Source organism: Pristiophorus japonicus, chromosome 18, assembly GCF_044704955.1.
Source record: "Pristiophorus japonicus isolate sPriJap1 chromosome 18, sPriJap1.hap1, whole genome shotgun sequence".
Classification (NCBI taxonomy): Eukaryota; Metazoa; Chordata; class Chondrichthyes; family Pristiophoridae; genus Pristiophorus; species Pristiophorus japonicus.
Window position 1 is genome coordinate 64,720,378 of NC_091994.1, and position 26,612 is coordinate 64,746,989.

Consider the following 26,612-nt stretch of genomic DNA (forward strand, 5'->3'; position numbering starts at 1 on the left):
ATTGAATTTTTCGAAGAAGTAACCAGGAGGGGTGATGAGGGCAGTGAGTATGATGTAGTGTATATGGATTTCAGCAAATCTTTTGATAAGGTCACACATGGCAGACTGGTCACGAAAGTAAAAGCCCATGGGATCCAGGGCAAAGTGGCAAGTTGGATCCAAAATTGGCTCAGAGGCAGGAAGCAAAGGGTAATGGTTGATGGGTGTTTTGTGACTGGAAGGCTGTGGGGTTCCACAAGGCTCAGTGCTGGGTCCCTTGCTTTTTGTGGTATACATCAATGACTTGGACTTGAATGTTGGGGGTATGATTAAGAAGTTTGCAGATGACACTAAAATAGGCTGTGTGGTTGATAATGAAGAAGAAAACTGCGGATTGCAGGAAGATATCAATGTATTAGTCAGAACAGTGGCAAATGGAATTCAATCCGAAGAAGTGTGAGGTAATGCATTTGGGGAGGGCTAACAAGGCAATGGAATACACATTAAATGGTACGACACTAAAAAGTGTAGAGGAACAAAAGGACTTTGGAGTGCGTGTCCACAGATCCCTGAAGGTATATACTTGCCTTTATTAGTCGAGGCATGGAATAGGTTATGCTTGAACTGTATAAAACACTGGTTAGGCCGCAGCTGAAGTATTGTGTGCAGTTCTGGTCACCACATTACAGGAAAGATGTGCTTCCACTGGAAAGGGTGCAGGGGAGATTCACAAGAATGTTACCTGGACTGGAGAATTTTGGCTATGAGGAAAGATTGGAGATGTTGGGTCTGTTTTCTTTGAAACAGAGGAGGCTGAGGGGAGACCTGATTGAGATGTATAAAATTATGAGGGGCCTGGATAGAGTGGATAGGAAGGACCTGTTTCACTTGGCAGAGGGGTCAACAACCAGGGGGCATAGATTTAAAGTAAATGGGGGGAGGTTTAGAGGAGATATGAGGGGAAATTTCTTCACCCAGAGGGTGGTGGGGGTTTGGAACTCACTGCCTGAAAGGATGGTAGAGGCAGAAACCCTCACCACATTAAAAAAATACTTGGATGTGCACTTAAAGTGGCATAACCTACAGGGCTACAGAACAAGGGCTGGAAAGTGGGATTAGGCTGGATAGCTCTTGGTCGGCCAACGCGGACACGATGGGCCGAATGGCCTCCTTCTGTGCTGTAAATTTGTATGATTCTATTGCTTATCACCTATATAAGTGAATAGAGGATTCGGAGTCCCATACTGCCATGTAACCTGCAATCTAACGTATTCTATAGAGACGTAGACAGTAATCAGTAAAGTGTTCAGCAATCTTTGCCGGAATTTTTGAGGACACGACAATTTTAGTAGTTTGTTTGCGCTCTGTTCTTCTGTAAAGAGTACCCTTTGTAATGCAAATCAATTAATGTGAAATATGTTGAAATGTAATTTACATTGACTTAAATCTTGGGTATATCGCTGGATACAAAACTGCTCTAAATCTCACTGTGCCAAACTGGGGAAATAACAAAAATGTGCCATTGGCCCAGGCACATTGTCGCCGATCTATGAATATGCTCAATGTGTCACACAAGGACCAGCACAAGTGAAAACAGAATAACATTTAGATTTTAAACTGATATAAACTATTTATGTACCATAATAAACTGCTTTAAAAACTTGTCAATTTATTCATATTTAGGTAGAAGCTTAGGAAGACTGTCAGGTTTTGGGAGTTCTGAGCATTATACCACAGAAGGATTTTGACGATTTATATTAAAAATGTTACCTTTAAGTTAAATTTATCCTGCTGAGGTTTAGAAGTCCCATAGTAACCAGAGGCAGGGTCAATATGGTGTGTACTTGAGCCAGACCGGCCAGCTTGTGCGTGGTGTTCCTCATATATCTCTCCAGCCTGAACCAATGAAGTTTGTTTAACCTTTCTCATGAATCATCCAAGCTCACTGGGGTAGAAATTGGACCTCGTTAACCCTGTTTCACAGGCAGAGAAACTTGAGCAACGAGGCCCAGTGTTGGGGACTATAGTCCTGCGCCCTAAGGATGCCTGAAAAACATCTAACCTGAAGCGGAGTCCAGCCCATTTTTCAGGTGTCCCTGGTGGCCATCTAAAACTAACGTTAGGACACTTGAATATGTAAATGAGGGTCCTACTAATGCCTGTGTCCATGCTAACACCCTACCCAAAATGGTGTCCGGCATGACACGCACCAGAAATGCGCGCACGCTCTGTGGACACCATTTTGGAAACAAACAACGGGCGCTACCGAGCTGAATTTTGGGGCCGAGATATCCAGAAGAATTGCTGATATCCTTGACCGTTTAATTTGAAGAATACGATTCAGAATCGTAGAATGGTTACAGCACAGGAGACCATTCGGCCCATTGAGCCCGTGCCGGCTCTTTGCAAGAGCACCTCAGCCACTCCCACTCCCCCGCTCTTTCCTCGCAGCCCTACAAATGTTTTTCTTTCAGATACTTATCCAACTCCCTTTTGAAAGCCATGATTGAGTCTGCCTCCACCACCCTGTCAGGCAGCGCATTCCAGATCCTAACCACTCACTGTGTAAAAAAACTTTTTCTTATGTCGCCTTTGGTTCTTTTGCCAATCACCTTAAACATGTGCCCTCTGGTTCCCGACCCTTCCGCCAATAGGAACAGTTTCTCTCTATCTACTATGTCCGGACCCCTCATGATTTTGAACACCTCGATCAAATCTCCACTCAACCTTCTCTGTTCTGAAAAGAACAACCCCAGCTTCTCCAGTCTCTCCACGTAACTGAAGTCCCTCATCCCTGGAATCATTCTCGACGATTTGTGCACAAATACCCCTAGGTCTAAAGTAAATGTTGGTCCCTTAGAGGACGAGACCAGGGAATTAGTAATGGGGAACATGGAGATGGCAGAAACTCTGAACAAATATTTTGTATCAGTCTTTACGGTAGAGGACACTAACAATATTCTGACAGTGGACATTCTAGGGGCAATAGGGGGGGCGAGGAACTTAACACAATCACTAAGGAGGTGGTACTCAGTAAGGTAATGGGACTAAAGTCAGATAAATCCCCTGGACCTGATGGCTTGAATCCTAGGATCTTAAGAGAAGTAGCGGCAGGGATTGTGGATGCATTGGTTATAAGTTACCAAAATTTCCTGGATTCTGGGGAGGTCCCAGTAGATTGGTAAATTGCAAATGTAATGCCCCTATTTAAAAAAGGAGGCAGACAAAAAACAGGAAACTATAGACCGGTTAGCCTAACATCTGTGGTTGGGAAAATGTTGGAGTCTATTATTAAAGAAGCAGTAGCAGGACATTTGGAAAAGCAAAATTCGGTCAGGCAGAGTCAGCATGAATTTATGAAGAGGAAGTCATGTTTGACAAATTTGCTGGAGTTCTTTGAAGATGTAACGAACAGGGTGGATAAAGGGGAACCAGTGGATGTGGTGTATTTAGACTTCCAGAAAGCATTTGACAAGGTGCCACATAAAAGGTTACTGCACAAGATAAAAGTTCATGGGGTTGGGGGTAATATATTTGCATGGATAGAGGATTGGCTAACTAAGAGAACAGAGAGTCGGGATAAATGGTTCATTCTCTGGTTGGCAACCAGTAACTAGTGGGATGCCACTGGTATCAGTGCTGGGACCCCAACCATTTACAATCTGTATTAACGACTTGGAAGAAGGGACTGAGTGTAATGTAGCCAAGTTTGCTGACGATACAAAGACGGGAGGAAAAGCAATGTGTGAGGAGGACACAAAAAACCTGCAAAAGGACAGACAGGCTAAGTGAGTGGGCAAAAATTTGGCAGATGAAGTATAATGTTGGAAAGTGTAAGGTCATGCATTTTGGCAGAAAAAAAATCAAAGAGCAAGTTATTATTTAAAGATTGCAAAGTGCCGCAGTACAGTGGGACCTGGGGGTACTTTTGCATGGAACACAAAAGGATAGTATGCAGGTACAGCAAGTGATCAGGAAGGCCAATGGTATCTTGGCCTTTATTGCAAGGGGATGGAGTAGCAAAGCAGGGAAGTCTAACTACAGCTATATAAGGTATTGGTGAAGCCACACCTGGAATACTGCGTGCAGTTTTGGTTTCCATATTTACGAAAGGATATACTTGTTTTGAAGGCAGTTCAGAGAAGGTTCACTAGGTTGATTCCGGGGATGAGGGGGTTGACTTATGAGGAAAGGTTGAGTAGGTTGGGCCTCTATTCATTGGAATTCAGAAGAATGAGAGGTGATCTTATCGAAATGTACAAGATTATGAGGGGGCTTGACAGGGTGGATGCAGAAAGAATGTTTCCATTGCTGGGGGAGACTCGAACTCGGGGGCATGGTCTTAGAATAAGGGGCTGCCCATTTAAAATTGAGTTGAGGAGAAATTTCTTCTCTCAGAGGGTTGTAAATCTGTGGAATTCGCTGCCTGAGAGAGCTGTGGAAGCTGGGACATTGAATAAATTTAAGACAGAAATAGTCAGTTTGTTAAACGATAAGGGGATAAGGGGTTATGGGGAGCGGGCAGGGAAGTGGACCTGAGTCCATGATCGTATTAAATGGCGAAGCGGGCGCGAGGGGCTGTTTGGCCTACTCCTGCTCCTATTTCCTGTGCTCTTATGTGCTCATGTCTGTTTATGGATTGTACCCTTTCGTTGATATTGCCTCTCCTCGTGTCTGCCCATCCCACCAGCCTGTCTCCTCCTCTTGAAGTCTATTACTCTCCTCCTCATTGTTCACCATACTTCCAAGTTTTGTGTCATCGAAGAAGCAATAGAGCAGTTATTTTAAGAGGGAAAAATGGACAAATTGATTTGTACAAATTGTCAAAACAGGACAAATGTGAACAAACATTAAACATAACTCGTGGTTCAACTAAAGATTTGAACACACATCTTAAGGCATTGACCAAAGGCAAAGAACAACAACCCCATTGTCAGCACAGAAGGTCAAGTGCATCATTGGTTTGTCATTCAGGGTGTTCTGTTCCTGACTTCTGAGAGATGTTGCAAGCATAGAATTCATGTTAGCAAAGTGTCTAGTGAATGGGTGCAAGGTTGGGGGCCTTGGGATGATTGGAATTCACAATTCACAATTCTGTGCCAGTCATAAAAATCAATCCCGGTACTAGTGTAGGGGAATCTAATTCCCATCACCATGTCTCCCTCTTTGGCCCACAATCCTGCTTCCCCTTTGATTGTAGGCTATGTAGCTCAAGTGGCACTTGCCTCAAGAATGCTATGTCCTTGAAGAACTAGCTTCTGGCTACGTTTCTCTTGTGATTACAATTGTGGCCTGGCCCTGGCAGATAACTTCCTCAGGTCCTTCTCTACTCTTCCCTCAAATCTGCCACCAAGCTCATGGTCTACAGGCTGTAGTGATACCCGCCCCCTTGTATGGCTCAGAGACGTGGACCATAAACAATAGACACCTCAAATTGCTGGGGAAATACCACCAACAATGTCCCCGCAAGATCCTGCAAATCCCCTGGGAGGACAGATGCACTAGTGTCCTCGACCAGGCCAACAAGACTCCCAAAGCAAGCGCTCTACTTGGAACTCCTACACGGCAAGCGAGCCCAAGGTGGGCAGAGGAAATGTTTAAAGGACACCCTCCATGCCTCCTTGATAAAATGCAACATCCCCACCGACACCTGGGAGTCCTTGGCCAAAGACCGCCCTAAGTGGAGGAAGTGCATCTGGCAGGGCACTGAGCACCTCGAGTCTCATCGCCGAGAACATGCAGAAACCAAGTGCAGGCAGTGGAGGGAGCGTGCGGCAAACCAGACTCCCCACCCACCCTTTCCTTCAACCACTGTCTGTCCCACCTATGACAGACTGTAATTGCCGTATTGGACTATTCAGTCACCTGAGAACTCATTTTTAGTGGAAGCAAGTCTTCCTCGAGTTCGAGGGACTGTCTATGAATGACTATCAGGAGAACAACCTTAGTTTCTCTCGTCTCTCCATGTAAGTGAGCTCCCCCATCCCTGAAACCATTCTAGGAAATCTACTCTGCACCCTCTCCAAGGCCTTGACATCCTTCCTCAAGTGCGGTGCCCAGAATTGGCCACAATACTCCAGCTGGGGCCTAACCAGTGTTTTAAAAAGGTTTAGCATAACTTCCTAGCTTTTGTTCTCTATGCCTCTATTTATAAAGCCAAGGATACCATATACCTTTTTAATTGCCTTCACAACTTGTCCTGTCACCTACAAACCTAGGTCCCTGTTCCTGCACCCGCTTTAAAATTGTAGCCTTTAGTTTATATTGCCTCTTCATTCTTCCGACCAAAATGAATCAGTTCACACTTCTCTGCATTAAATTTCATTTGCCATTTATTTGCCCATTTCACCAGTCTGTCTCTGTCCTCCTGAAAATCTTACTATTCTCCTCACGGTTTACTATATTTCCCAGTTTCATGTCATCTGCAACCTTTGAAATGATGCCCTGTATACCCAGTCCAGGTCATTAGTATACATCAAAGGGCAACGGTCCCAACAGTACGGCACGCTGCCCTCCGGTCTGAAAAATAACCGTTCACCGCAATTCTCGGCTTTCTGCCCCTTTAGCCAATTTCATATCCACACTGCCACTGTCCCTTTAATCCCACTCAGATTTTGAGACTATCTCACCTCCCAGTTACCTTGGATCTTAGAGCTGCCTCCTGCTTCTCTTTATTTGCTCTTCTTCCCACGACTGATGAATGCAATGGCTGCCGTGACTGTCTTCCTGGGTGACACTAACACTGGCAGAGCCATCAACAGGGCTCTGAGATTAATACATTTCACTGGCACTGGGGATTATGGGAGCTCAGCACTACTGTTGTTGCTTCTTCTGATGGATGATGGTTTTAAATTGGAGAATCCTGCAACAGAAAATACAGAACTGCAGACTACAGAGCAGAGAGACAGTGACAGGAGAGAAAAATAGTAACGGGTGAGACAGCAATAGGAGTGGCTGTGGCTCAGTGGGTAGCACTCTCGCCTCGGAGGCAGATTGTGGGTTCAAATCCCACTCCAGAGACTTGACAAAAATCTAGACTGACATCTCACAGTGCAGTACTGAGGGAGCGCCGCAGTGTCGGAGGGGCAGTGCTGAGGGAGTGCCGCACTGTCGGAGGTGCAGTGCTGAGGGAGTGCCGCACTGTCGGAGGGGCAGTGCTGAGGGAGTGCCGCACTGTCGGAGGGGCAGTGCTGAGGGAGCGCTGCACTGTGGGAGGGGCAGTACTGAGGGAGTGCCGCACTGTGGGAGGAGCCGTACTGAGGGAGTGCAGCACTGTGGGAGGGGTAGTGCTGAGGGAGCGCCGCACTGTCGGAGGGGCAGTGCTGAGGGAGCGCCGCACTGTCGGAGGAGCAGTGCTGAGGGAGCGCCGCACTGTCGGAGGGGCAGTGCTGAGGGAGCGCCGCACTGTGGGAGGGGCAGTACTGAGGGAGTGCCGCACTGTGGGAGGGGCCGTGCTGAGGGAGTGCCGCACTGTCGGAGGGGCCGTACTGAGGGAGCGCCGCACTGTCGGAGGGGCAGTGCTGAGGGAGCGCTGCACTGTGGGAGGGGCAGTACTGAGGGAGTGCCGCACTGTGGGAGGGGCCGTGCTGAGGGAGTGCCGCACTGTGGGAGGGGCAGTACTGACGGAGTGCCGCACTGTCGGAGGGGCCGTACTGAGGGAGCGCCGCACTGTCGGAGGGGCCGTACTGAGGGAGCGCCGCATTGTCGGAGGGGCAGTACTGACGGAGTGCCGCACTGTCGGATGGGCCGTGCTGAGGGAGTGCCGCACTGTCGGAGGGGCAGTACTGAGGGAGCGCCGCACTGTCGGAGGGGCAGTACTGAGGGAGCGCCGCACTGTCGGAGGGGCCGTACTGAGGGAGCGCCGCACTGTCGGAGGGGCCGTACTGAGGGAGCGCCGCACTGTCGGAGGGGCAGTACTGACGGAGTGCCGCACTGTCGGATGGGCCGTGCTGAGGGAGTGCCGCACTGTCGGAGGGGCAGTACTGAGGGAGCGCCGCACTGTCGGAGGGGCAGTACTGAGGGAGCGCCGCACTGTGGGAGGGGCAGTACTGAGGGAGCGCCGCACTGTCGGAGGGGCAGTACTGACGGAGTGCCGCACTGTCGGAGGGGCAGTACTGAGGGAGTGCCGCACTGTCGGAGGGGCGGTGCTGAGGGAGCGCCGCACTGTGGGAGGGGCAGTACTGAGGGAGCGCCCCACTGTGGGAGGGGCAGTACTGAGGGAGCGCCGCACTGTGGGAGGGGCAGTACTGAGGGAGCCCCGCACTGTGGGAGGGGCAGTACTGAGGGAGCGCTGCACTGTCGGAGGGGCAGTACTGACGGAGTGCCGCACTGTCAGAGGGGCAGTACTGACGGAGTGCCGCACTGTGGGAGGGGCAGTACTGAGGGAGCCCCGCACTGTCGGAGGGGCCGCCTTTCCGATGAGACGTTAGGTGGATGTAGAAAATCCCATGGCCACTATTGGAAGAAGAGCGGCGGAGTTCTCCCCGGTGTCCTGGGGCCAATATTTATCCTTCAACCAGCATAAGAAAAACAGATTCTCTGGTCATTCTCGCAATCCGCTTTTCCTACATCGCGACAACAACTGCACTGCAAAATGGCTCTGGTATCGAGCCTGCGCACTGTGACTGAGCGGCCTGGCCCGTGTGTAGACCTGCGCACTGTGACTGAGCGGCCTTGGTCTGGGCCTGCGCACTGTGACTGAACGGCTGGGCCAGTGTGTAGACCTGCGCACTGTGACTGAGCGGCCGGGCCCGTGTGTAGACTTGCGCACTGCGAGAGAGCGGCTGGGTCTGGGCCTGCGCACTGTGAGAGAGCGGCCGGGCCCGTGTGTAGACCTGCGCATTGTGACTGCAGCCGGGTCTGGGCCTGCGCATTGTGACTGCAAGCGGAAGTGCTTCCTGTTGGGAAGTGAGAGGGGCCGGAAGTGGGGAGCGGGAGCCGGTTGGCGGCTCTGTGGGGCCCGGGAGAGGAGAGAGAGAGAGAGAGAGAGAGAGTGGGGCAGGTGTGTATATATATAAGGGGAGTCAGTGTGGGGCAGGGTGGTGCGGGGCCTGGGGCACCCCAATCCCTAGCTGTTCGACTGTGGGCCGGCAGCCCCGGCCCTCGGAGCCAGGGTGCCGGGACCCCAGGCCAGATTTTTGGGCCGGGCTGTGACCAATTAACAACCGGGGTGACTCTCAGTGCTTCCCCCCCCCCCCCCCCCCCGCGCGGGTTATTGGTCCTTCCCGCCGATTCAGACGCTGGAGCGGTTATTTGGATCTCCCGGTCACACTGCGCCAGGCGGTGACTGTCCAGGGTCTGCATCAAGGCGGTGATGTGGTTGGGAGAACAGGCTGCTGGTTCCGGCAGATGAGTTTTCGGGCATGTAGTTGAGACATTTCACAACCACAGCATCCTGTTTGACCCTGAGCTGACCCTCCAAGCCCATATCCTCTCCATCATAAATACTCCCTCCTTGCAGCTCCACATCACCTGCCTCTGCTCCCCATCCTTCCCTTCACATAGTTAAATACTCAAATGCTCTCCTGGCCCGCCTCCCATTCTTCACATTCTGTTAACTTTAACGCATCCTAACACTGCTGGCTCTATCCTATGCAATGTCAAGTCCTGCTCACCTCGCTGACCTGCATTGGGTCCTGTCCCATCAATCCTTGTGTTTAAAATTCTTCATGGCTTCACACCTTCCAAACTACCTTCCTGCAGCTCTACAACCTGTCAGCCATGCCTTTAGTCATCTAGGTTCCTCACACTGAAATTCCCTTCTTAAACCACTCTGCCTCTCCTGCCTTTTGGACCAAGCATTTGAAGCAGTGTCTGTTTTTCCTAACAGTTTGGTAAAGCTATGTTAAAGGTGCTATATAATGCAATATGTTGCATATTGGAGCATGATTTCCTTTAATCTGTAACAAGCACACCATTTTGCACTGGTTTTGTTTACTGTCAGCTAGGGCAGCTCAGAATTGTACCATCAGATTCCTGTTAGTTTCAGAACTGCTTTGACCAAATTTGCAGCCCTTTCATGTCTGAAAATGCTGTATAGTCAAGCTATCAGATTTGATCTATTTTCCAAAAAGTACATTTTATACTCTGGCTTAACTATGATCTCTATACATTACCACATCCCTGCATATTTCAAAGTTAGGTGTCGCATCACTTTTTTCTCTTCCGGTTCCCCAACCCTCCCAATGATTGTACACTAGTTATAATAGAGGGTGCTCTTTTAAAAGTTTGAACCGCACTATCTTCACAGCATCTAAGGCAAGTTTATGAAAAGACAATTTAAGTTCAGCAAACCTCCCAATTTAGTTAGCAATTCTAGCAATGGAAGCAGATTTGCCAGAATCATTTTAGGGGGCCCCTCCTCTTGCACTGATCAGGATTTTATTTTTCTAAAGGAATGGAGATTCTGCTGAATTGTTGGATAATTGCTAAATGTTTTAAAACAGATATCCATACAGTGGTTGCTGTTTTTTTTTCCCTCTTTGGAATTTGTTTAAAGGACAAATTCTATATAAAACTCCCTTCTGTACCCAGAGGTGACATTATGAATAATCTCTGCTGCTCATTGCCCCCACTTCCAGTGAAGTTGTACACGAGGTTTGCTCCTGCACTACCTCGAATACAGACTTTCCTGCAATGGAAAAGGCCAGCTGCAACACATCAGTAAGTATACAGATGCCTTCCCTTATAACATTTCAGTTCAGTAGCAAAGACTTCCCTTTAATCTAAAAAGCACATTAACTATTCCCACCTTATTCTGCTTCACATTGTGTTTATTCAACTTGTGTAAGTAGTAAGTTTGTACACCGATTCTGAAAGCACTTCACACATTGAATTACTTTGGAGTCCAGTGACTGACTGAAGGATGTTGCTGGTGTGTTTTTTTAGTGGTATTGGTTGAGGAAGGATAGTTAGTAAGATACAGAACTTCCTACTTTTTCAATGTCTGAACCGACAAACCGAGGAGCCTTGGTTTAATGTCCCATCCGAACAGTGCAGCACTTCTTCAGTACTGTGTTTAAATCCGAATGTTGGGGCTTGAACCCACTACATTCTGACCAGAAGCAAAAGGCTACCAACCGTGCCATGCTAACCCTCTGACATGGGTATACGATTACATACTATAAACGACATTCTGTCCTGTGCCTGCACTGCAGTCGTTCATAGTTATCCAATCCTGACATTTCAAATGAAGCAGTGAAATTTTTGAGTTACTCATAACTGTCAAACACAAAGTTGTCCTGAATGTTTCGTTTAACTTTTCAGAGGATCCAAACAATGGCTTCAAATTTCTAACTGGTGTCTCATTGAAAGGTGCTTTATTTAAAGTGGCTTAAGTGCTGGTAATATTCTTGATGATTTTAATCGTGCTCCAAATGAAGGCTAGGCCAGCTAGACAGGCAAAGTACAGTGGGTCAGTGGGAGTGTGACTGCACCAATAGAACACTCAGCGCATTGTTCGCTCTCCTTTCTGCACTGCACCCGTTGTAACATTAGCTTTTGTAATGGAGTAAAAGATTGCTTTATAATTGTAACTTGTTCAAGAGGTTAATTGAGGCTCGCGGAGGGTAGTATTGCGGGTGGACAGAATTGCTGCAAGGGATTGCTGAATGAGAATCTGTTGTGTACCGCAGTATTTCAATACAGTATATATAAAATGAAAGCTAAACACTGCGGATGCTGGAAATCTGAAATAAAACCCGAAAATACTGGAAACACTCGGCATCTGTGGCGCGAGAAACAAAGTTAACGTTTCAGGCCGATGATCTTTCATCAGAACCCTGTGTACCTTCATTGCCCCAGTATATGTACGCTGATAAATAGATACTTTGTGGTAAACTGATGTGATAAAAATGAGAATCAATTGTACTGATATGTCACAAGGTTCATCCACGATTCTTCTTTACTGTTTAAAGGTAGGGTCTGGAAGAGCCGCCCTGAGGAGCAGTTTGAAGCCCTCTGACACCATGGAGTTGCCTAACTACAGCAGGCAGCTCATGCAGCAGCTGTACACCCTGAGAAAAGAGGAGCAGTTTTGCGATTGCACTTTACTCATCGGAAACACGCAGTTCCGAGCGCACAAACTGGTGCTGGCCGCCTCCAGTTTGCTGTTTAAATCTCTACTGGACAACACAGACATAATCTCCATTGACCAGGCTGTTGTCTGCCCCGAAGAGTTTGCTATTCTTTTGGAGATGGTCTATACGGGCAAAGTTCCACCAGGCAAGCACAACTTCACCAAAGTGGTTTCTGTTGCTGACAATTTGCAGATGTTTGACATCGCTGTGAGCTGCAAGAATATAGTGGCAAACCTAATGAAACACACTGCGACAAGTGAAATGCAGGCTGCTAGACCTGCTGAAGCTGTGCAGTATCTAGTTGCACAAAGTCCAGCAGAGACACACGAGCACTGCGCAGTGCAAGGACCAGACAAAAGTGAGGAGTCTGCTCCTATTAGTACTGAAATAGCTGGGGAAGCAGAACAAAACCTTTCTCTGCAAGGATTAAACCGCGCTAGTGCAGAAGGCTTTGAAACTGCTGGAGCTGCACTTGCCTCCGAGGAAAATATTCTGTTTGTTGATACTGTTGATCCAAAGCAAGATGCTGAGCACCAAGAAAGTTTACCAGACAGCAATATCGCTGACATCCAGGATGTTAGTAATTCCCCAGCTTGTGCTGAGGGTGAAGATGTGCTCAGTGAGCCTCCCAGCAAGAGAGAGAAGCTCTCAATACCAGGTGCCACACACACTTCTTTTGCTGTGAATTTATCTGGGCAACCAAAGTCAACAGACAACAACAACCTGTATTTATATAGCGCCTTTAATGTAGTGAAACGTCCCAAGGTGCTTCACAGGAATGTTACAAGATAAAAATTTGACACCGAGCCGCATAATTAGAAATTAGGGCAGACTTAGTCAAAGAGGTAGGCTTTAAGGAGTGTCTTGAAAGGTAGAGAGGTAGAGAGGTTTAGACAGGGAGTTCCAGAGCTTGGGGCCTAGGCAACCGAAGGCACGGCCACCGATGGTGGAGCGATTTATAATCGGGGATGCTCAGGAGGGCAGAAATAGAGGAGCGCAGACATGTGGGGTTGGGGGGGTTGTGGGGCTAAAGGAGATTACAGAGATAGGGAGGGATGAGACCATGGAGGGATTTGAAAATAAGGATGAGAATTTTGAAATCGAGGCGTTGCATAATCAATGTATGTCAGCGAGCACAGGGTTGATGAAACATTTCGATATCAATAAAACATCGTGAGTTTCAGTCATTAAAAAATTTGGGTTTATAGGAAATGTCTCTCAACCGCTCGCAATCCGAGATGGCAAAGAGTCCTGGAGAGCTAGCTGGCTTCATGACAGAAAGCAGAGAATAAGGGTAAAGGGAAGCTATTCAGAGTGGAAGGAAGTAGGAAGTGGGGTTCTACAAGGACTCCCAAGTGCCAGTGGGGATGGTCCGCTTTACAAGGAGGCTTTGAGGGTGTCCTTGAAGCATTTCCTTTGCCCACCTGGGGCTCGCTTGCCGTGTAGGAGTTCCAGGTAGAGCGCTTGCTTTTGGAGTCTTGGGTCGGGCATGCGGACAATGTGGCCCGCCCAACGGAGCTGGTCGAGTGTGGTCAGTGCTTCAATGCTGGAGATATAAAAAGGATATAGAGGCACTGGAGAGGGTGCAAATAATATTTACAAGGATGATACCAGAAATGCGAGGGTACACCTATCAGGAAAGGATAAACAGGCTGGGTCTCCTTTCTCCTGAAAAGAGAAGGTTGAGGGGTGACCTAATATAGGTCTTTAAAATTATAAAAGGCTTTGATACATAGTGTTTCCACTTGTGGGGGAGCAAAACTGGAGGCCATCAATATCCGATAGTCAAGAAATCCAAAAGGGAATTCAGAAGAAACTTCTTTACCCAGAGAGCGGTGAGAATGTGGAACTCGCTGCCACAGGGAGTGGTTGAAGCGAATAGTATCGATGCATTTAAGGGGAGGCTAGACAAGCATATGAGGGAGAAGGGAATAGAGGGTTATGCTGATAGATTTAGATGAGGAAAGACGGGAGGAGGCTCGAGTGAAGCATAAACGTCGGCAAAGGCCTGTTTCTGTGCCGTATATCCGATGTAATCCTATAAACCTAACATGGGTACTCAGCCAACAATGAACAGGAGTGCGGCTGGTTCTTGATTGATATTTCAGGTCAGCTCTTCAGCAATATTAATATGTCCTTGTTATTTATAGTTTTATTATTGGTCGACCACTTTGGGAATAATGTGGTGACCCGTTGATGCTAGTTTATATGCCTGAGAATCAGGAATGCAATATTGGACAATTAGGTCCTGTTGAAGTAATTCGCCAATTAAATAGAACGAAAGAACTTGAATTTATACGCCATCTTTTATATCCTCAGGATGTTCCAAAGTCAGTGAAGTACTTTTGAAGTGCAGTTACTGCTGTAATGTCTATAACAAAACTTGAATCCATTTAGCACTTTAATGTAGAAAAGTGTCTCAAGGCGCTTCATTGAGATGTAATCAAAAATAAAATGGACGTTGAGCCGACTGAGATTTTAGGAGCGTTCAGCAGAAGCTTGGTGGGTCTTGAAGGAAGAGAGTGATTTGGAGAGGCGTAGGGGCTTAGGGAGGGAATTCTAGAGCATGAGGCTTATGTGGTTAACAGCATGGCCACCAATGGTGGGGCAAAGCGAGGCGGGGACTTACGAGACCAGTCAGTGGAATAGAGAGTTTGGGGGAGGGAAGTTTCTGAGATAGGAAGGGGTGAGGCCATGAAGAGGTTTAAAACATAAGGCTGAGAATTTTAAACCTGAGACATTGGGGGACTGGGAGCCAATGTAAGACAACAAAGGCAGGGGGTGCGGTTAGTGGGATTTGATGTAGACTGGATTCAGAAGCAGAGTTTTGGATCAGTGGAAGTTTACAGGGGGTGAAGAATGCGAGAGCATTGGATCAGGGTTTCAGCGCAGATGGACTGAGGCAGGGGCGGAGGTGAGCGACGTTATGGAAGTGGAAGCAGACAGTCTTTGTCATGGAGAGGATATGGGGTTAGAAGCTCACCTCGGGATGAAATAAGACATTGAGGTCGTGGGTTTGCCGGGATGGAAGGGTCAAAAGTGGATGTTTTGAAGAGGGGGTGATACGGTGGCTTTGAAAGAGGGAAACAGTTCTTGAGGATTGGGAACCATTCCCAATGTCAGTTAATGCGGATGCTGGGAAGGGAAGTTGGGTGATCAGCTGTTTATTGGGAATGGGGTCAAGGGAACAAGTGCTGGATCCTTTGAGGAAATGAGCTCAGAAAGGGCATGGAGAGGGGCCTGGAGAGAAACTAGAAAGAGGTCGGGGTCCTGGGGATGGGGGGGGGGGGGGGGGGGGGGAGTTGGGCATAGTGGGCTAAGTATAGGCAGCTGAATGGACGGTCTTTATTTAGTGACCTGAGCTCCTCGCACTTGTTGGAGGTGACGCTGGAGAGAGGTTTATCGAGATAGTCAGTTGTGCCGATAACAAGCTGGAGGTTTGTTGACCAGGGTGATCCTGAAGTAGTGGGTGATTTTGGCAGAGGAGAGTGAGGCCCAATGTACCCTTAGGTGGTCCAGCCAAAGTTGCGAATGGATTTCTCAGCCAATAGTTCGCCAGCTATGCTCAATGTTGCAAATGTGGCAGTTTATTTTTGCCCAGCATGGTCCCACAAACAACAATGAGGTCAATGAACAGATCATTTGTTTTTAGTGGGATAAATGCTGAGGATGTCTCCTGCTTTTCTTCAAGTGCCATGGGATCTTTTACATCCACCTGAACCGGCAGATGGGGCCTCGGTTAACATCTTATCCAAAAGGTGGCACCGTCAACAGTGTTGCACTCCCTCAGTACTGTATTGGAGTGTCAGTCTAGATTTTGTGCAGTCATCTCTGGAGTGCAACTTGAATCCACGACCTTCTGACTCTCAGGCTAGAGTGCGGTCACTGAGTCAAGGCTGACTCATTGCTCTAGTAAAGACCCCATGCAGATATGGTGGGCTGACTGGCCTCCATGTGTGCCATATTATGTTTGAGAAATCTGTTAGAGTTTTTTGAGGCAACTAACAGAATAGATAAGGGGAACCAGTGGATGTGGTGTATTTGGATTTTCAAAAGGCATTCGATAAGGTGCCACATAAGAGGTTATTAAACAAAATTAGGGCTCAAGAATTAGGGATAATATACTAGCATGGATTAAGGATTGGTTAACAGACAGAAAACAGTAGGAATAACCGGGTCATTTTCGGGTTGGCAGACTGTAACTAGTGGGGTACCGCACGGATCAGTGCTTGGGCCCCAGCTATTCACAATCTATATCAATGATTTGGATGAGGGGACCAAATGTAATATATTCAAGTTTGCTGATGATACAAAGCTCGGTGGGAATGTAAGTTGTGAGGAGGATGCAAAGAGGCTTCAAGGGGATATAGACAGGCTAAGTGAGTGGGCAAGAACATGGCAAATGTAATATAATGTGGAGAAATGTGAAGTTATCCACTTTGGTAGGAAAAATAGAAAAGCAGAGTATTTTTTAAATGGTGAGAGATTGGGAAATGTTGGTGTTCAGAGGGACCTGGGTGTCCTTGTACACCAATCACTGAAAGTTAACATGCAGGTACAGCAAGTGATTAAAGCAAATGGCATGTTGGCCTTTATTATAAGAGGATTTGAGTATAAGAGTAAAGACATCTTACTGTAATTATATCAGGCCCTGGTGAGACCACACCGGGAATATTGTGTACAGTTTTGGTCTCCTTACCTTAGGAAGGATGCCATAGAGGGAGTGCAACTAAGGTTCACCAGACTGATTCCTGGGATGGGGGGATTGTCGTATGAGGAGAGATTGAGTAGACTAGGCCTATATTCTCTGGAGTTTAGAAAAATGAGAGGTGATCTCATTGAAACATACAAAATTCTTACAGATGCAGTGAGGAAGATTCCCCGGGCTGGGGAGTCGAGAACCAGGGGTCACAGTCTCAGAGTAAGGGGTCAGCCATTTAAGACTGAGATGGGGAGAAATTTCTTCATTCAGAGGGTGGTGAATCTTTGGAATTCTCTGGCCCAGAGGGCTGTGGAAGCTCAATTTTTGAGGATAATCAAGATAGAGATTGATAGATTTTTGGATATTAAGGGAATCAAGGGATATGGGGATAGTGTAGGAACATAAGAACATAAGAAATAGGAGCAGGAATAGGCCATACAGCCCCTCGAGCCTGCTCCGCCATTTAATACGATCTTGGCTGATCCGATCATGGACTCAGCTCCACTTCGCTGCCCGCTCTCCATAACCCCTTATCCCCTTATCAGTCAAGAATCTGTCTATCTTTGTCTTAAGTTAATTCAATGTCCCAGCTTCCACAGCTCTCTGAGGCACCGAATTCCACAGATTCACAACCCTCAGATAAGAAATTTCTCCTCATCTCAGTTTTAAATGGGCGGCCCCTTATTCTAAGATTATGCCCTCTAGTTCTAGTCTCCCCATCAGTGGAAACAGCCTCTCTGCATCCACTTTGTCAAGCCCCCTCATAATCTTACATGTTTCGATAAGATCACCTCTCAATCTTCTGAATTCCAATGAGTAGAGGCCCAACCTACTCAACCTTTCCTCATAAGTCAACCCCCTCATCCCCAGAATCAACCTAGTGAACTTTCTCTGAACTGCCTCCAAAGCAAGTATATCCTTTCGTAAATATGGAAACCAAAGCTGCATGCAGTATTTCAGGTGTGGCCTCACCAATACCCTGTACAACTGTAGCAAGACTTCCCTGCTTTTATACTCCATCCCCTTTGCAATAAAGGCCAAGATTCCATTGGCCTTCTTGATCACTTGCTGTACCTGCATACTATCCTTTTGTGTTTCATGCACAAGTACCCCCAGGTCCTGCTGTACTGCAGCACTTTGCATCTTTCTCCATTTAAATAATAACTTGCTCTTTGATTTTTTTCTGCCTAAGTACATGACCTCACTCTTTCCAACATTATACTCCATCTACCAAATTTTTGCCCACTCACTTAGCCTGTCTTATGTCCTTTTGCAGATTTTTTGTGTCCTCACACATTGCTTTTCCTCTCATCTTTGTATTGTCAGCAAACTTGGCTACATTACACTCGGTCCCTTCTTCCAAGTCATTAATATAGATTGTAAATAGTTGGGGTCCCAGCACTGATCCCTGCGGCACGCCACTAGTTACTGATTGCCAACCAAAGAATGAACCATTTATCCCGACTCTGTTTTCTGTTTGTTAGCCAATCCTCTATCCATGCTAATATATTACCCCCAACCCCGTGAACTTTTATCTTGTGCAGTAACCTTTTATGTGGCATCTTGTCAAATGCCTTCTGGAAGTCCAAATACACCACATCCACTGGTTCCACTTTACCCACCCTATTCGTTACATCCTCAAAGAATTCTAGCAAATTTGTCAAACATGACTTCCCCTTCATAAATCCATTTTGACTCTGCCTGACCGAATTTTGCTTTTCCAAATGTCCTGTTACTGCTTCTTTAATAATAGACTTCACCATTTTCCCAACCACAGATGTTAGGCTAACTGGTCTATAGTTTCCTGCTTTTTGTCTGCCTCCTTTTTTAAATAGGGGCGTTACATTTGCAGTTTTCCAATCTGCTGGGACCTACCCAGAGTCCAGGGAATTTAGTTAACTTCCACCAATGCATCCACAATCCCTGCCGCTACTTCTCTTAAGACCCTAGAATACAAGCCATCGGGTCCAGGGGATTTATCTGCCTTTAGTCCCATTATCTTACTGAGTACCACCTCCTTAGTGATTGTCCTCCACCCTTGACTATCCACTGTCGGAATATTGTTAGTGTCCTCTACCGTAAAGACTGATACAAAATATTTGTTCAGAGTTTCTGCCATCTCCATGTTCCCCATTACTAATTCCCTGGTCTCGTCCTCTAAGGGACAAACATTTACTTTAGCCACTCTTTTCCTTTTTATATACCTATAGAAACTCTTGTTATCTGTTTTTATATTTTGTGCTAGTTTACTTTTGTAGTCTCATCATCATAGGCAGTCCCTCGAGTTGAGGATGACTTGCTTCCATGCCAAAAAGTTCACAGGTGTTTCAGTGAAGGACCTAATATTCCAGGTCCCGAACTAAATCTTGAAGGGTGGAAGATGCCTGTGCGTGGATTTTTTTAATGTGTGGTGGCCATTGCACACCAGCCACCACACGGGCTTGACAGAGCGAGGTCTTGGTCCACTGGCAAGGGTTACCCAGGACGACTGGAGACCAGCTCTGCTGCATGGGCCTAGTGCACACACATATCAGTGTGGGCTGGCCCATGCTGCCCCTGGGCCCTCGCCTCTTCTGGGCCCTGAACTCGCGCCTCTCCTTGGCCCCGATCACGTCCCTCTACAATCTCTTGCCGCTCCTGTAGTACCTGCCCACGCTCCAATCAGCGACCTGGATCTTGGTGACGAGCAATCCAATCGCCCTCTTCGCTGCCGGGGTCTATCTTCCCTTTCTTAATCATTTTTTTAGTCATTCTTTGCTGGCTTTTAAAAGCTTCCCAATCTTCTGGCCTCCCACTAGTTTTGACCACTTTGTATGCCCTTGTTTTTAATTGGATACTGTCCTTTATTTCTTTAGTCAGTGGAGTGAAGTTGATGTATAAGATCAGCCATAATCTTATTAAATGGCGGTGCAGGCTGGAGGGGCCCAATGGCCGACTCCCGCTCCTAATTCTTATGTTATATTAGCGGGATCTTTTCTTGGGCATAGTTTTTGAAATCTTGAATCTTTGAAATAATGTCCAAAGAGAAGCTCATGTGAACTGTTAACCTGACTGATACCATAAGTGGACTATATTGCAGAAGGTTATGTGATTCAGTTATTATTGGGATTCTTGAATGTACTTTGAAGGAGCTTTTTACATTACAGAAGAGCAGCTGTCTGATGAGGTGAGCGTGTCTCCCTCTGTTGCCGTACTCTATATTTCCAGCAAGACGGTAGTCATGGAAATGCAGGTCGATGAATGTACTGCTAGATTCATGGAGGCAGGCAGTTTCAGGTCGCTGTGATTCCACTAATAGATTCCACAAATAGATTCCACAACGGAGTCCAGAGGGACCACCTCCCATGTAAAACTCGGAGGCTGCTCTCCCCAGACAGGAGCAGTAACAATATGCAATGTAAGAGCACCTGTAGCAGTGAGTCGTGTTGTGGAATACAATACTGGATTGAGGAAGATGATAGTGATGTAATGAGATTCTTCCCCCAGATGTTTTCACGTGCTATGCAGTGCTGTCGAACATGCTAGAGTCGACCATCAGGATCACAGTGCTTGCTTTCCGTACCTTCATTAAGTTAAGATAGTTTTCCTTTGATCCTAACCAGCCTGTCGAAGTGCAATATTAGAAATCCAGTGAACGTCTAGCCAAAGTCTACTGTTAGATTCAAGTGTCAGTTGGTGGAATGGTCTTTGAGTAGAAATGCAAGTTTGCTAATAAAACTGAAAGATTGAGGGTTTCGGATGGGCTCGAAAGACACACGTTAGAAGTTTACAGTGCAGGAGGAGGCCATTTCGGCCCATCGCATTCTGCATCAATCTTGATTCTCAATATTACATGCTGCAAAACAGTACACTGAATATCTGCTGAAAGTTCACGTAATTCAATAGGAACTGACCTTAAAGAGGGCTCTGCTCCATCAAATAGGGTGGAACGGTTTGATTATCCGTTATTTATTGGCATTATACGACAAGTGATGTGGTTGCCTCAGCTGATCTGTTGCTGAGACCCTCATCCATGCCTTTGTAACCTCTAGACTTGACTATTCCAACAAACTCCAGTCACCCTCCCATCTTCCACCCTCTATAAACTTGAGCTCATCCAAAAATCTGCTGCCAATGCTCTGTAACTCGCACCAAGTCCCGTTGATCCATCGCCCCTGCGCTCGCTGACCTACATTGGCTCCCAGTCCGGCAATGCAACAATCTTTAAATTCTCATCCTTGTTTTCAAATCCCTCCACGGCCTCGCCCATCCCTACCTCTGTAACCTCCTCCAGCCCCACAACCCTCCAAGATCTCTGCGCTGAGCAGAGATGACCTCTCTGCTAGGGGAAATAGGTCCTTCCGAGCCGCTCTATCCAGGCCCCTCATAATTTTATACACCTCAACTAAATCTCCCCTCAGCCTCCTCCAAAGAAAACAACCCCAGCCTATCCACTCTTTCCTCATAGCTAAAATTCTCCAGTCCTGGCAACATACTCGTAAATCTCCTCTGTACCCTCTCGAGTGCAATCACAACTTTCCTGTAATGTGGTGACCAGAACTGCACGCAGTACTCCAGCTGTGGCCTAACCAGTGTTTTATACAGTTCAAGCATAACCTCCTTGCTCTTGTATTCTATGTCTCGGCTAATAAAGGAAAGTATAACGTGGCTCGTGTCAAATTTTGTTTGATAACGCTCCCTGTGAAGGCCCTTGGGATGTTTTATATGTTCAAGGTGCTATATAAGTGCAAATTGTTGTACGTACCATAGAGTGCACGGTGTTGAATTCAGCCTGGATACTCGAATTCCTCCTTCCCTCCCATGGTGGTTTTCTGTTCTTTGGGCGGATATTCGGATTAAGTTGAAGGCCGAAGGCAGGGTGAACTCAGGTCGGGTAACTTATTCCACTCCCAGCAATAGATAGCTTTCAAAAAAAAATATCTTTGAAATAAAACTTTTTGAGCCTGATGTGCAGGTTGAGCCCTTGTCCTTCTAGGTGATAGAGGTCGGGGGTTTGCGAGGTGCTGCCGAAGAAGCCTTGGCGAGTTGCTGCAGTGTATCTTGAAGATGGTACACACTGCAGCCACGGTGCATTGGTGGTGGAGGGAGTGAATGTTTAAGGTGGTGGATGGAATGCCAATCAAGCGGGCTGCTTTGACCTGGATGGTGTCGAGCTTCTTGTGTTGTTGGAGCTGCACTCATCCAGGCAAGTGGAGAGTGTTCCATCACACTCCTGACTTGTGCCTTGTGGGGAGTCAGGCAATGGAAACCCAGTAGTGCCAAGCTGGAATCTATTACTCCGGTCTCAGACCAGCAGCTGGAGCGCAATAGTTTCTGTTCTTCCTCGGTTCCACTGTTCATCCTGGACATGGGAACATTGGCTGGTTAAAAAGCAACTGCAAACAGTCTCCTTTCTAGCCAATCAAGTGCAAGAACTGTAAATATTGAGGTAGTTATGTCATAGTTACAACAAGGTTAGTATCTTTCACATTACACAGTGCAATTCTCATCTCTCTGATCACCCCTAGGATCATCATTATCATCATAGGCAGTCCCTCAGAATCGAGGAAGACTTGCTTCCACTCTAAAAGTGAGTCCTTAGATAGCTGAATAGTCCAATACGAGAACCACAGTCCCTGTCACAGGTGGGACAGATAGTCGTTGAGGGGAAGGAATGGGTGGGACAGGTTTGCCGCACGCTCTTTCCGCTGCGTGCGCTTGGTTTCTGCATGCTCTCGGCAATGAGACTCGAGGAGCTCAGCGCCCTCCTGGATGCACTTCCTCCACTTAAGGCAGTCTATGGCCAGGGACTCCCAGGTGTCGGTGGGGATGTCGCACTTTATCAGGGAGGCTTTGAGGTTGTCCTTGTAGCATTTCCAGTGCCCACCTTTGACTCGTTTGCTGTGAAGGAGTTCCAAGTAGAGCGCTTGCTTTGGGAGTCTCGTGTCTGGCATGCGAACAATGTGGCCTGCCCAGCGGAGCTGATTGAATGTGGTTAGTGCTTCGATGCTGGGAATGTTGGCCTAGTCAAGGACGCTAACGTTGGTGCGTCTGTCCTCCCAGAGATTTGTAGGATCTTGTAGAGACATCGTTGGTGGTATTTCTCCAGCGATTTGAGGTGTCTACTGTACATGGTCCATGTTTCTGAGCCATACCGGAGGGCAGGTATTACTACAGCCCTGTAGACCATGAGCTTGCTGGCAGATTTGAAGGCCTGGTCTTCAAACACACTTTTCCTCAGGCGGCCGCGTGCAGTCACAAAACACTGCAGCTCTTACTGATCATCCCTAAGGTACACAGTACAGTTCTCACCTGTCTGATCACCCTTAGGCCAAGAGTTCTCAACCTTGCTTCCGAGGATCCCCTCCTGTGTTACAAAAAAAATCACAGCCTCCTATAAGACAACGCAAGTATCTTTTCTGTATAAAAATTAGTTCTTAGTTATTAATAGCTCTATTACACCTTATGTAAAAAAGGTGTAATAGAGCTATTAAGTCCTAAATTTACAAAAGCAAAATACTGCGGATGCTGGAATCTGAAATAAAAACAGAAAATGCTGGAAATACTCAGCGGGTCAGGCAGCATCTGTGGTGAGAGAGACAGACAATTTTAACCCGACTCGCTCAGCAGAAACCTGGTGGGTGGGCAGTTAAACTCGCCCTGGCTCTTACCTGTCCGAAAGTCACCATGATCCCAACATCTGCAATTTTAACCTGCTCTCCTGAGCAGGCAGCAAAGACGGGCGCCCGGAGCCAATGAGGTCCTTCTTCACATATGCATATTGTGGCCCAACGACATAATTGAGACTCGACTCTAATTTTAACTCGGGCCTGAGCGGGGAATTCACCTGAAGTTAAAATCAGGGCTAATGCTTCAGGTCTGATGAAAGGTCATCGACCTTAAAAGTTAACTCTTGTTTCTCTCTCCACATGCTGCCTGACCTGCTGAGTACTTCCAGCATTTTCTGTTTTTATCCTAAATTTACATTATATGGCCTTTTGCTGCCCACGGTCTGCACCACCCCGTCAGCCATTTGCTCAACAGGAAAGGAACCAGGAGCAACAAAACGCCGTGCTCACTGTGGGCTTGTTTTGTGCACACTCGGTCGGACTGGACTAAAATTCCAGGTCCACATCCCCCATATCCGTCCATCAGAGAAGCTCACGGCCTCGACTATAAAGCACCGAGTCTGAGGTACGAGGAAAATCATCAGAACGCCTTCAGCTATTTGATGACCTCAGACTGAAGACATTAAAGGAGAGAGTCACAACGGATTCCGATTATTACGGCCTTGCTGCAGGCCTAGACACTGGAAAGTCTCTGTCTCCCCACCCACCCCCCACCCCCCGCCAGCTGAGGCCACGTGGCATGCGCGTTCTCATTCACGACACTCCCCCCTCCCTGCCTCAAACACCAGATTAATCAGGAGAGAAATGGTCTCTCTTCAAATGCGCAAGTGACTTCCCACTGTCATAGGGTGGCTCTGCACAAGGGGAAAGAACAGGATTGAAAGGAAGGCTCGCTGCCTCAGCCCAGGCAACGCTGGACTAACTCGCGGACTTCCCCGCTACCAACTCCTGATTTAATCCCCTGGAAGAGAAGTTATAACTCCCACTATTTTATTTAATAGTTAAAAGCAGTGAGTGGTTTATGAACGTGGAAGCGAATAGGGCTGAGGCTGTTCCACACGTCGCAATATACAGTGGAGCCTACTGATGTCCATGCCAGTATCAGCAGTCTCCCCTGTATATTGGGACACACACTGGTGGACTGCCTGAAATCTCGCATATTTGCTGTCTAAAACCATGCAGTTCTCACCTGTTTAGTCACACCTCATGAGGTGATGGATCAGTGGTGAGGAGGAGTTAATACACATTGTGATTGTCGTCTTGTATACTTTCATTTAAATTGGCTAACAGGTTTTAGTATTTTTTTCAAAATCTGCAAGTTTTGGGGATAATGACATGTGTGTTGTGTGGCCAGTTTTTCAGGCAGTTTTTGCCCTGGAGATTTATTAAATGTGGTTAAATTTACCTGTTGTGCAGCTTGTGTCAAACTTGATTCAACTTTGCCATAATAACATTGCGCTAATATTAATGGTGTATTTGTCTCTTTGAGCAGAAGACCCTAGGAATCTCACAGAACAGGAGTTCCTCTTGCAGCATAAACATGAACTTGCAGAGGCTGTCCAGGACCTGCAGGCTTTAGTGGATTCTGTGACGAAATGTGATGACATCCCAATCCCTGAGAAAAAGGTATTGATCTGTATTTTTTAATATCTGTCTTTTAAAAGTGATTGCTTCGCCCCTCCCCCACGGTACACAAAGGTGATGCGGCACAGACCTTAACCGCTGTTCCTAATGAAATGTGCTTGCTTCCCTCCGACCTCATCCCCTCCATTGAAGAATGGAATAATTTCCTCACCCGTGAGGCTGGCGGCGTCTAGTGAGCACTGTGAAGTAAATATTTCTGTCAGCATAGGTGCATCACAAGGCTTCCAATATCCTGGAAGTACGATAGAAGTGTACAAAGGTAGATTACTTACATGTGTGGAGATTTGCAGCAGTGGAAATAGTTAAATCAGCTGGCTGAGGCGCAGTGTGGAGATTGAGCGAGTATAACTCTTGTGTTCTGCTTCAGGTATTCTTAGACTGCTGTAAAGAAGCGGAAAGCAGTGAAGTTTTCTGCAGATTACTGGATAAAGTCACGGAAGAGAAGACTTTGCAACTAGAAACCTTGCTCTTTGTGCTGGAACAGAGCAAAGAGGCTTACCCCAGGCTGCAAACTGTGCTTCAGAACTTAAACCGAAACCTACCCATAGAGCACTTAATACTAACTGGTGAGTCCGTGCACCAGTAACTGGTTCGTCATAGTACAGGTTCTGTACTAACCAGTAAATTGGTGTGTTAAATTGTGGGTTCTATGTATTCAGTGAATTAACCTTTGTTTTGAGTGTAGGGTGTGTAATCTGTCTAAGAGGAGATTGTTCGACAGAGGCTGTAACTCTCGGGCTTGATGCATTGAAAGATAAGGTGTGATAACACTGCAGTTTTGAATTGTATATTTAAAGTTTAGTTTGTAGTTCCAAAGTAAGCAAAAGTAAAAAAGATTTGTTTGCATTTATACAGCGCCTTTCGCGACCTCAGGGCTTCCAGTGTCCCAGACGACTACATGTGCAGGAAGTGTATCCAGCTGCAGCTCCTGACAGACCGCATTGCGGCACTGGAGCTACGCATGGACTCACCCTGGAGCATCTGCGATGCTGAGGATGTCATGAATAGCACGTTTAGTGAGTTGGTCACACCGCAGGTAAAGGTTACACAGCCAGATAGGGAATGGGTGACCATCAGGCAGAGCAAAGGAAGGAAGGTGTAGTGCAGGGTCCCCTGCGGTCATCCCCCTCCAAAACAGATACACCGTTTTGGGTACTGTTAGGGGGTTGACTCATCAGGGGAAGGCAGCAGCAGCCATGTTCATGGCACCATGGGTGGTTCTGCTGTACAGGAGGGAAGGAAAAAGAGTGGGAGAGCTATAGTGGTAGGGGATCCTATTGTAAGGAGAATAGTTAGGCATTTCTGCGGAACAGTCGAGACTCCAGGATGGTATGTTGCCTCCCTAGTGCAAGGATCAAGGATGTCTCTCAGCGGCTGCAGGGCATTTTGGAAGGGGAGGGTGAACAGCCAGTTGTCGTGGTGCATATAGGTACCAACAATATAGGTAAAAAACAAGCTGAATTTAGGGAGCTAGGAGTTAAATTAAAAAGCAGGATCTTTAAGGTAGTAATCTCAGGATTGCTACCAGTGCCACGTGCTAGTCAGAGTAGGAATTGCAGGATAGCCAAGATGAATACGTGGCTTGAGCAGTGGTGCAGGAGG

General features: G+C 47.0%; 1 protein-coding gene and 1 long non-coding RNA gene across 5 annotated transcripts in view; one reads left to right on the top strand and one right to left on the bottom strand.

Annotated features, from left to right (window-relative positions):
- LOC139229249 (uncharacterized) overlaps positions 1–7,290 on the bottom strand; it is an 83,912-nt gene extending 76,622 nt beyond the window's left edge. For both annotated transcript variants that reach the window (XR_011587696.1, XR_011587695.1), the window contains exon 1: positions 6,620–7,290. This is a non-coding gene — a long non-coding RNA (uncharacterized lncRNA). The remainder of the gene's footprint in view (positions 1–6,619) is intronic.
- A 1,614-nt stretch (positions 7,291–8,904) lies between these two features.
- zbtb40 (zinc finger and BTB domain containing 40) overlaps positions 8,905–26,612 on the top strand; it is a 94,380-nt gene continuing 76,672 nt past the window's right edge. For 2 of the 3 annotated variants that reach the window (XM_070860106.1, XM_070860107.1), the window contains exons 1-4: positions 9,467–10,641; positions 11,895–12,714; positions 24,859–24,992; positions 25,378–25,576. In XM_070860106.1, the coding sequence (XP_070716207.1) occupies positions 10,615–10,641; positions 11,895–12,714; positions 24,859–24,992; positions 25,378–25,576 (1,180 nt within the window). In that variant the 5' untranslated portion in view covers positions 9,467–10,614. Of the gene's footprint in view, positions 8,981–9,466; positions 10,642–11,894; positions 12,715–24,858; positions 24,993–25,377; positions 25,577–26,612 lie in introns of those variants that run through there. The other variant, XM_070860108.1, reaches the window with a different exon arrangement.